Below are 11,489 nucleotides of genomic sequence, written 5' to 3'. Positions count from 1 at the left end.
CATTTTACATTTCCAACAATCGTGTATAAGGGTTCCAATTTCTCTGTATCCTTACCAAACCTGTTACTGTCTTCTTATTCATATTGCCCATCACAGAAGGTTTCAGTTTGTATTTCCTTATTGATTAGTAATGTTGAGCATCTTTTCATATATTTGTTGGCCATTTGTGTGTCTTTGGAGAAATGTCTATTGAATTCCTTCTCCCGCTGTGTTAGTCAGCTCAGACTGCCGTAACAAAACAGAGTGCATGCCTAAACCACAGAAATTTGTCTTCTTACAATGCTGAAGCATGGAAGTTTGATATCAGGGTGCCATATGGTCATCAGGTTCTCTTCCTGACTTATAGGAGGCTTCATATTGGTGTATGCTTGTTAATCCCTTATCAGATACATATTTTACAAATGTTTTCTACAGTCCCATAGGTGGCCTTTTCACTCCATTCACTGTGTCCTTTGCTGCACAGAGACTTTAAGATTAATGTAATCTCATTTGTGTATTTTTACTTTGTTACTAATATTGTGCACTTGGTACCAGATGTAAGAAATCATTGCTGATTCAGTGTCATGAAGCTTCACCCTTGTTTTCCTCTAAGAGTCTTGTCAAGTCTTGCATTTAGGTCTTGAATCCATTCTGAGTTGGTTTTTCTTCATGATGTAAGATCTTCGTTATTTTGCATATGGATATCTTGTTTCCCCAGCACCATTCGTTATAGGGATTAAACTTTCCCCACTGTCTTGACACCCTTGATGAAGATCATTAGACCACGTATCCAAGAATGTATTTCTGTTTATTTCTGGTTTTCTATTCTGTTCCATTGATTGACATGTCTGTCTTTATGTCAATGGGCTTCCTCAGTGGCTCAGCGAGTGAAGAATCTGCCTTCAATGCAGGAGACACAGGAGATGCAGGTTTAATCCACGGGTTAAGAAGAGCCCCTGGAGAAGAAAATGGCAACCCCATCCAGTATTCTTGCCTGAGAAATCCTCTGGACAGAGGAGCCTGGTGGGCTACAGTCCAAAAGGTCACAAAGAGTTGGTACGACTGAGCAACTAAGCACACACTTTATGCCGAAACTATACTCTTTTGGTTCCAGTACCTTTGTAATATGTTCTGAAATCAGAGGCCTCCAGCTTTGCTGTTCTTTCTAAGATTGTTTTGCCTATTTGGGGTCCTCTGAGATTCGGTATTTAGTGTAGGATGGATTTTCTATATCAGAAAAAAATTCCATTGGGGTTTTAATAGGAATTGCATTGAATCTTTAAATTGCTTTGGGTAGTATGAACAGCTTAATAATATTAGTCTCCAAATCCATAGACATGAGACACCTTTCTATTTACTTTTATCAGAGTCCTTTCAGCAATACCTTGTAGTTTTCAATGTATAAGTCTTTCATCTCTTTAAGTTTACTCCCAATTATTTCGTGCTTTTGGATGCTATTACAAATAACATTATTGGGACTTCTCTGGTGGTCCAGAGGCTAAGCCTCCACACTCCCAATGCAGAGAACTTGGGTTCAGTCCCTGGTCAGGGAACTAGATCCCACATGCTGCAACAAAGATCTGGCACAAATAAATAAATAAAAATAAATATTTTTTAACTTAAATTTACATCTTGACTATAGTTTTATAAAAATGAAAAATAAATAAGATTGTTTTCTTATTTTCCTTTTTGGAATGGTCATCATTCATGCATGGAAAAATATTTGAATGTTGATTTTGTACCATGCAACTTTCTGTGTAGGTTTGTGTGTGTGTGTGTAATTTTAAAGATTTTTCTGTACATAAAATCATGTCCTCTGTGAACAGACATAATTTTGCTTCTTTCTTTCCGAATAGAAGCCTTATGTTTCCTTTTCTAACCTAATGCCCTGGCTAGGACTTCTAACATTATGGTGAATAGAAATGTTGAAAATGGGCATCCTTGCCTTTTTTTCTAGATCTTAGAGAAGTTTTCAGCTTTTCACTGATGACTATGTTGTTAGAGGTAGACTTTTCATATATGACCTTTATTATATTGCAGTCACTTCCTTCTATTTCTACTTTTTTGAGTATTTTTGCCATGAAAGGCTAGTAAATTTATTAGATACTATATGGACATCAGATGAGGCACAGATGAAGTTTCATATTTTTTTTTAATTTTAAGAAAATTATGTAATGCTCCCAGTGGAAGCATAGGAGTTGATGATACAGAAATCATTTTCCATTCCTCCTTTGGTAATCCTTGTCCTTGTCACTCTCTGGCTCAGAATTATGTGTCCTTAATTGAAATGCCCAGAGTTTGTAAACATTTACAAAACACTGATTCCCATAATTTTTTAGGTAAACCTTCTTCGATGGCCTTCAGAGTGGAGCACAATAAACACCAGAAGGTGAGTATTTCCCAAATCCTGACGCCAAAATATCCTCCTCGTGGCTCCAGTCACAGGTGAGAATAGGAGAAGACACAGAGGTCCTGGAGACTGCTGCCTGCCTGTCCTGAGTCTGTAGCACAATGTCTGATATCATCACCGTCTTTATACTCAGGAAGAACAGCAACAGTAGGCTGTTCTGTTGTTACATTATTTTCACAATATCTCAGACTTAAAGCATTTTATGTGAATAAACTTACTTAAACCTTAAAACAATCCTACCGTACCTATCAGTAGGTATATAGCTATCACCATTATAGATCACAAAACTGAGGTTAAAAAATGATTAACTATATGCCTGAGATCACAGTGTCACTGGTAGTGCAATCTAATCCAAACCACTTTTTCTAAACTCCTTACAAAATGACTAAAACTCCCATAGTTCTATGAAGTTTATTCATACATCTTTATATCATTCATCTGAGAGATGTTTTCAACCTCAGTTCTTTTGTGCTGTGCTAAGGAGGGATATGCTAAGTTATCTGACTAAGAGAAGCTTAAGGACATGCTGGGCAGTTTGTAGAGTGGACAGTCCAGGATGAAGAAGGTAACAGGATCCCTACTTCAGAGCCTCCCAGTCCAACAAGAGGAAGCAACTCGCAACCCTGACAAGCCTCGAGTTTATGACTGAAAAGCAACAAATGAGAAAATAACTGAAAGACTTCACATAGGTTACCCACTTTTGAGTAGAAACTCATCTGGGCATCATTTCAAATGCTCATTCTTGCAGGAAGAAGTAACAAGTCATTCCCCTGAGCTCTGATTAGGCAACTCTCATGTTTGGAATCATTTGTTTAGCCTGCCCTGTGTTGTGAGCTTTGAGAGCCTAGCCCATACCCGTTAATTTTCAGAAGTCCAGGCCCAGCTTAAAGCCCCTGAGGGCCCCCTGAATGTTTTGTGAATGAGTGACTCCACATTTAAACATTCATCTAGGAGTAAGAAGGTCAAAGAATGCTGAAGATAGTATCTGTGAGCTAGACTTCAAATATAGAGACAGTTGAAGAGATGAATTGATGGCAGGGATATACACTCACATTCATACTGTATTAAATAGCTCACACAATGATTTTTTGAAATGTTATTAAATTTCATGTCCACTGTAACATTAAGAATTAGCATGTATACCAATTTATGGATCAGGAAACTGAGGAGAACCAGCTAGTCATACAGCCTTGTTCAAGCAGAATTGATGAGGCCAGCTACTTTAATTCCAAACATTGTCTCTAAGAGGACATGGCAACCTGCAACTTTCAGCTCATTTTCTTTATCGTCTAAATGTGTTTCTCCGATCATCTTTTCTCTTCTCGATCTCACTGCTTTGTCACCTTATCTTCCAGACATGTTTTGTCCCCTCTGTAATTTTCCATACTTCCTCGTCCACCAAAGGGCCACTAATTAATAGAAAACACCCCAGATTTCTCTATGAGCCCTTACCCTCTTCTTTCCCTGACCTCCAGCTATTCTTCTTGCCTTGCTCTCCCTTTTATGCAGAAAGTTGAAGGGTAAGAACCTTAAGATATGAATTCTAGTTTTGATTCACTACCCACTGAGGTCCTTATTTTACACTCCAGTGTTCAGATGCCTCCTCCACCAGGTATTTCCAATTGTCAAAGTATTAGCTAAAGTCGTGCATGTGAAAACACTTCATAAAGTCCTAAAGAACTAAAGAAATGCATGTTGTCTTTTACTCATGTGGAAGGGAATGTCCAGGGCACCATTAAGTAAGGAATCTAGTTTGAAGGAATTGCCAGGAGCAGCAAAATTGCTGAAGACAAGTGGCTCCAAGCAGGCTCAGAAACCGGTGCCCCCTCCCAGAAAAGCAAGGATCCCTGGACAGCACCCCAGACAAAAAGTCGGTAAGAGAAAATTTGGGGAGTTCCTCTAATTAGTTCCTCTAATCCCTGTAGAAAAGCTAGTAAGTATGGACTAGGTGTGTGGCGTGAATTTTGGGTAGGCTTGGGTTTAAGCTGGACCGATCTGAGACATGAAGTTAGCAATGGGGCCTTGGGAAAAATCTTACACATTTTCTGAGGTCTTGATTGCTCATCTGTAAAGTGAAGATAAGGATACATAACTCATGCAGTGTTTGAAAGCTTTACATTAAATGCAAAAGTGCTGACATTTTTTTGAGCTAAAAGTAGCTCAGTAAATCCAGCTGTGATGACAGGGACCATGGCTTGTTAGTGTTTATGCCCAGACCTCTGCTCAATGCCTTACATGTCATGTGCCCTCAACGTATGTTTTCTGAGTACATGTGCCAGTGAACTATTTCCTAAGTAAGAAGGTGGGAAGTTAAACCTACTAACAGGAAGCGCAGGAAGCTAACACTGGACTGGGCATCTGTGGTCAGTGAGGAGCCTCAGTCTCCTGAACCAGGAGTTAAGGGGGAGAAACAAAGCATAGAAAAGGGACTTCCGGTGGCTGAGTGGTTAAGGCTCCCGCGTCCACTGCGGGGGTGCAGGTTCCATTCCTGGTCGGGGAACTGAGATGCATAAACATGTAACATTAAAACATAAGATTACAAGAGTAAAAGTTTTAAAAATACATGTAAACAACTTTTAACAAAGTGTATAAATGAACAGGTACGAGATCTCACACCTTCCAATAAAACAGGGACTAACTCTCCAAACCCCACCAGCCTTGCTTAGCTTCTGTTCTCCATCTTAGAACGCAAAAGAACGGAGACTGGAGTGAAGAGGTACAGTCTACGAGAAAGAAAGGGCCATGTGTACCAAGAGGTCAGCGAGCCCCAGGATGACGACTACCTCTGTGAGTGCCCCTGCTGGCCCACTCACGGAGAAGGGGCTACGAGGCCATGGTCTAATAACCTCACCTCACCATTTGGTCCCCCAGTCATCCCCTTCCTCTAGGACTTGGGGTGCAGGATCGAGGCCACATGCCGTGAGTGCCCCAGTTCTTTCTGAAGGTCTTTACGACCAGCAGCATCACTATACCTCCCCTCATCCCTGTTGCTCTCACCTCCAGATTGTGAGGAGTGTCAGAACTTCTTCATCGACAGCTGTGCTGCCCACGGGCCCCCAACCTTCGTAAAGGACTGTGCAGTGGAGAAGGGGCATGCCAACCGCTCAGCCCTCACTCTGCCCCCTGGGTTAAGTATCAGACTGTCGGGCATCCCTGAGGCTGGGCTTGGAGTGTGGAATGAGGCGTCTGATCTGCCGCTGGGCCTGCACTTTGGCCCCTATGAGGGCCAGATCACAGACGATGAAGAGGCCGCCAACAGTGGATACTCCTGGCTGGTGAGAAACACCCCTGTTTCCCTGTTCTCTGGCCTTGAATTGCTTGTGTGTGGTGGGGGGTACTTCATGTCTACATGCAAGGATGCAGGTGGTGATGACATGGTCAGCAATGACACAGGCAGCCCTGTGTACTGTGTGCACTGGGCATGAACACGGGACTTCCATCTAAAGCTCAGAGGAGGGGTGGGAGACACTGGTCCAGGCACACAGGACCTCTCTCTAAAGCTCAGAGAAGAGGTGGGACCACAGTATACAGACATACAGGACCTCTCGCTAAAGCTCAGAGGAGAGGTGGGACCACAGTGTACAGACACAGAGGTGACTCCTCCTTTGTGGAGCCCTTGCCTTCCGTGAACCAGGAGACTCAGACTTGGAATGATGATTAAGCAGCTTACCATTTGGTCTGACTGGCAGTTGACTCCATGCAGGCTGAAGAGCGCCAATGACTGCAGAGGGAAATAGTTCTTCTATTACTTTCTACCAAAAAAAATAAAAGAGAGAGGAAAGCTTGTATCTCTTTTCTGACACTCAGATCACCAAAGGGAGAAACTGCTACGAGTATGTGGATGGGAAGGACACGTCCTTGGCCAACTGGATGAGGTGCGCGCAGTGAGTCTGCAGTTTGTAGATGCCGCTTTTCCCTCAAGCCCCCACCCCTTTCCTTCTCAACCTGTCTCCCTCAATAGCTTTCACATCTTCTTTCCTCTTTTCCCTCCATATCATGGTCTTTCATTTCAAAAGACATTTGAAGGGAGTAAAAATATAGCATATATAGTGCCCTCAAAATACAAATCTAGATGCTGAACAAAACTGGGGGACTTGAAAACAACTTGAGGAGTCTAGATTCACCAGGGACACTCTAACTCACTTAACTGACACTTGCGAAGCATTTTATGTTCCAGTTTAGACAGTGAACTTCATTACTGAAGCAGATCACGCATCCCATGTCCTTTTGGAGAACAGCTGCAGACAGACACTAGCCAATTGATTTCAGGGACAGTAACCTTAATTTCTCTGTCTTTGAGAAACTGCACAGTGCCAGGATAACCTAACACGGGAGACCTTGAATCCATCTGGGCAACAACCTCCCCAGGCTCGGTTCCAGTGAGAAGTGGGCCCTGAGGCCTCGGGAGGAATGGGGGGGCAGGATGGCCGAGAGCAGGGCCGTTCCCTGAGGGCTGCTCCTTTCATCAAGGCAGGAAGAAAGTGAGTAAACTATCACTCTTCTGGGTCTCAAGCTACGTCAGAGCACTCTCCAAGTTTCCATGGGAGGGGGAGGGCAAGTGAATATGACCCTGGATACATGTGGGGAGATTGGAGGAAAGCCTCGGGAGAGAAGGCAGGCTGGGGTGAGTGCTGAGGGCTGCATGCTAGCAGAGGAGCACCCTGTCCTGTGGAATGAAAGAGAACTTAACTCAGAGCTTAGGGGAGCCGGAGGCCACCAGCCCCATGGACAGTCCAGGTGGAGACGAGTCTGGAACTGGGCTCTGTAAAGTGGCTAGTTAGGAAAGGAGAGAAACGCATTCCAGCCAGGAAGAGGGCTGGAAACAGGACCTGGAAATGGGACTTCGCGTGGCCTGGCTGAAGGAATGAACAGAAGGTCCCCACGAGGGGCGGTGGAAGCCATGGCAGCCTCAGAGCCTGACGGCAAGGAGCTGGGCGTGGCCCGACAGTGGAGGGCGCTCATCACCTGAGGTTTCTTTCCCTTTCCCGGCCTCGACCCCAGGTATGTGAACTGTGCCCGGGACGATGAGGAGCAGAACCTGGTGGCCTTGCAGTATCAAGGGCAGATCTTCTACCGAACCTGCCAGGTGGTCAGGCCGGGCTGTGAGCTGCTGGTCTGGTACGGGGACGAGTATGGCCAGGACCTTGGCATCAAGCGGGACAGCAGCGGGAAGAGCGAGCTCGCAGCCGGGAGAGGTGAGCGCCACCCCTCTTCCAGCACCCCACCCCATCCTGGGGAGCCTCCCTGGTCCGACTCCGAGGCAGAGTACAATCCAGTCCAAAGTCAATCGGGTCGCAATTAAAATGCCTCAGACTTTGATTCATTTCATATGACTATTAGGAAAGTTTTTTATATTAAAAATGTTAGTTCTAATTTTTAATATTTCATGCAAAAAATATGTAACATCACCTTCTGCTAAAAGGCTTAGAAGCAGAAAGCAAGTTTTCTAGTGCCTACCAGCTCTCTCCCCTTACCTGTTTCTTCCTCATTTCCTCCCATTTCTAAGCGACACATGTGCAGCGATTTGCATTCAGTTACTGTTTCAGTTTGTTGTCATGTGAGTTCACACTCTGTGCCAGACAGGGCTCCATGCACCGAAACAGACAGACCCACGGCCCCGCGGCAGCATGGGCTTCACACCAGATGGGGGCTGGTGCTCTGAGGAAAACCAGTGCAGGGAAAGCACCTCCAATCAGCGTGAGCAGAGGGTGGGGTTTGGCACAGGGTGGTGGGCAGGGTCTCTGCAGAGATAACACCTGTGGGAAAGGATTCCAGGCAGGGGAGCAGCCAGTGCCACAGTCCCAGGCCCAGGAAGAGAGGCCATGCCCGTGGTCACAGGAGGAAGCACAGAGGGAGAGGAAGGAGGCTGGACGGGACAGGGACGCCTCAGGGCCGGTGTCCATGTGCAGGCCCCAGGGGTCTTCCTGGATGACACAGAACAACCGTGCGGCTTTCAGCTGCAAGCGGCATGTTCTCTGTGCTAAGACGATGCTTTGGTTCATTTTTGGGAAGAGGCAGCAGTAGGGAGTCCCCTCAGAGGTCAGTTCACTGCCAGATATGAGGGGAGAGTGGGCTGGCTGAAGATGCTCGGGAGTGAGGGTGTGAGGCGTCTGGCTGGAGATATATTTTTAAACAGGGCTTCCTAGTGCATGTTAAACGCACCAAGACTGAGTGAAATAAATGAGGCATGAATCCTGGTGAGGCTTGAGAAAGGACATGCCTTTATTTCATGATTCATGGGGAACTGAGAGAGGAGCAGTTTGTGAGCCAGTGGGGCAGCAGGAGCCAGAGGCCGGCAGTCGGTGGGCCCGGGGCCGCCCGGCCTCGTCCAGCCTGAACCCGCTTCCTGCAGAGACCGGCACGGAGCCTGCTCTGTGAGCCAGGAGCCGCAGAGTCAGCTCTGCTCGCACCTGCTCTAACCACCCCCTGTGCTGCCGCCCACATGCAGAGAGCTCCGGGCCAGGTGCCCCTACCTTCATAGACCTTTCCCCTCCCAGGGAGCAGATGAGGAAGCCTCCGCCTGAGTCATCAAGTCTTATCTCTCAGTAGGGTAAAATTCCTGTGGCCACTGTGACATGACTTTTCAGATGCTTACACACAGGGGAAGGCTCCTGCAGATCCACCTCTATCAGGAGAGATGCTGCCTCTGCGGCTGCTGGAAGGTCCCTAGTCTGGGTGATATGTAGAAAAGGCCCTTGACACAAGCCTCCTGGATTTCTGTAGATGCAGAGAATAAGAATGGAATGGAAAGTGGACTGTAGAGACGCACCTGATGGGAGACAAACCGTGCACTGCCCACACTAAGATGATTAGTGGGGCGGGCCTCACCACGGCAAACCAGCCACCTGACCAAAAGCTTCCTCTCTCAGCAGAACCGAAGCCCGAGATCCACCCATGTGCCTTCTGCTCTCTGGCCTTCTCCAGTCAGAAATTCCTCAGCCAACACGTCCAACGCAGTCACCCCTCTCAGACCCTCCTGAGACCATCTGCAAGAGACCACCTCCAACCAGAGGATCCCTGCCCAGGCAATCAAAATCAGCAGCAGCGATATTCTGATCCACACAGCCCAAGTGACAAACCTGAGGGTCGTGAGGCCAAGGACAGGCCCCAACCTTTGCTGAAAAGCATAAGGCTGAAGAGGATTTCAAGGGCCTCCTCCTACTCACCCAGAGGACAAATGGGGGCTTCTGGGGTGCATGAGAGAATCACAGAAGAGCCCAGCACAAGCCAGAAACTGAATCCAGAGGACACGGGCAAATTACTCATGGGGGCAGGGGTCTCAGGGATTATAAAAGTCAAGTACGGAGAGTGTGGGCAAGGATCCAAGGATAGGTCAAGTCTCATCACAAACCAGAGGACACACACAGGGGAGAAGCCCTATGTTTGCAGGGAGTGTGGGCGAAGCTTCAGTCAGAAGTCAGTCCTCATCAGACACCAGAGGACACACACAGGGGAGAAGCCCTATGTTTGCAGGGAGTGTGGGCAAAGCTTCAGTGTTAAGTCAAATCTCATCACACACCAGAGGACACACACAGGGGAGAAGCCCTATGTTTGCAGGGAGTGTGGGCGAAGCCTCAGTCGGAAGTCCCATCTCATCAGACACCAGAGGACACACACAGGGGAGAAGCCCTATGTTTGCAGGGAGTGTGGGCGAAGCTTCAGTCAGAAGTCAGTCCTCATCAGACACCAGAGGACACACACAGGGGAGAAGCCCTATGTTTGCAGGGAGTGTGGGCGAAGCTTCAGTCTGAAGTCAGTCCTCATCAGACACCAGAGGACACACACAGGGGAGAAGCCCTACGTTTGCAGGGAGTGTGGGCGAAGCTTCAGTGATAAGTCAAATCTCATCACACACCAGAGGACACACACAGGGGAGAAGCCCTATGTTTGCAGGGAGTGTGGGCGAAGCTTCAGTGATAAGTCAAATCTCATCACACACCAGAGGACACACACAAGGGAGAAGCCCTATGTTTGCAGGGAGTGTGGGCGAAGCTTCAGTCAGAAGTCAGTCCTCATCAGACACCAGAGGACACACACAGGGGAGAAGCCCTATGTTTGCAGGGAGTGTGGGCGAAGCTTCAGTCTGAAGTCAGTCCTCATCAGACACCAGAGGACACACACAGGGGAGAAGCCCTACGTTTGCAGGGAGTGTGGGCGAAGCTTCAGTGATAAGTCAAATCTCATCACACACCAGAGGACACACACAGGGGAGAAGCCCTATGTTTGCAGGGAGTGTGGGCGAAGCTTCAGTGATAAGTCAAATCTCATCACACACCAGAGGACACACACAGGGGAGAAGCCCTATGTTTGCAGGGAGTGTGGGCAAAGCTTCAGTCAGAAGTCCCATCTCATCACACACCAGAGGACACACACAGGGGAGAAGCCCTATGTTTGCAGGGAGTGTGAGGAATCATGACCAACAAACCACATTTTAGCCACAGGAGGATTACTGCAGCCACCCCATGCCTCAGCTCTAAGGGGGCCTCAGAGGAGGCCTGTGACCCGTTACAGTCCCCAAGAGTATGAGGAGAGACTTCCCAGGTGGTCCAGGGGCCAAGACTCCAATGCAGAGACCCATGTTCAGTACCTGATTGGGGAACTAGCTCCCACATGCTGCAACTAAGACACAGCGCAGCTGAATAAATAAATACATAAATAAATATTTTAAAGAAAGAGTGTTATCAGCACAGAATTACTTGATTAGATAGACCTTCCACTTTCATGACAGGAGAGGAGGTAGGAAAACAGCAGAGGGTTTCTTAAGTGTTCTGGAGATATTCTTGCCAGCTGCCTTCGTGGTTTTTTGTACTCCTAATAAACTTTGTCTCCAAACAAATCTGAAGCCCAGACTATGTACTCATTTCCCCCTTATTACTGACAGCAGTGGGGTCCAGTGGTAGCTGAAGCCCTGGGAAGGCATAATTCTGGAGCCAACTCAGTTAGGTCACTGGACAGTCTGTTCCTGGGTCCAGGGAGAGGAATCTAGGGTTTGAGACAGACTCACCAGGGAAGAGAATCCCCCGGCCTCCTGGAAAGTGTGGCCTCTCCTCCTCATAGACCTCGACTCTCCTTTAGCCTCTCCTGGCTGCCCTCTGTCTTC

The 11,489-nt window shown here is 47.2% G+C and overlaps 1 protein-coding gene across 1 annotated transcript; it reads left to right on the top strand.

Moving 5' to 3' along the window:
- Positions 2,333 to 11,067, top strand: LOC102183791 (histone-lysine N-methyltransferase PRDM9-like). The gene is made up of 7 exons (XM_018052845.1): positions 2,333 to 2,368; positions 4,107 to 4,263; positions 5,075 to 5,176; positions 5,393 to 5,664; positions 6,197 to 6,264; positions 7,391 to 7,584; positions 9,262 to 11,067. The coding sequence occupies exons 1-7, from the start codon at positions 2,333 to 2,335 to the stop codon at positions 10,803 to 10,805; spliced, it is 2,373 nt and encodes a 790-aa protein (XP_017908334.1). The 3' UTR covers positions 10,806 to 11,067.

This window comes from Capra hircus, chromosome 8 (assembly GCF_001704415.2).
Source record: "Capra hircus breed San Clemente chromosome 8, ASM170441v1, whole genome shotgun sequence".
In the NCBI taxonomy this organism is placed as follows: domain Eukaryota; kingdom Metazoa; phylum Chordata; class Mammalia; order Artiodactyla; family Bovidae; genus Capra; species Capra hircus.
This window is presented reverse-complemented; position numbering and strand designations above follow the sequence as displayed.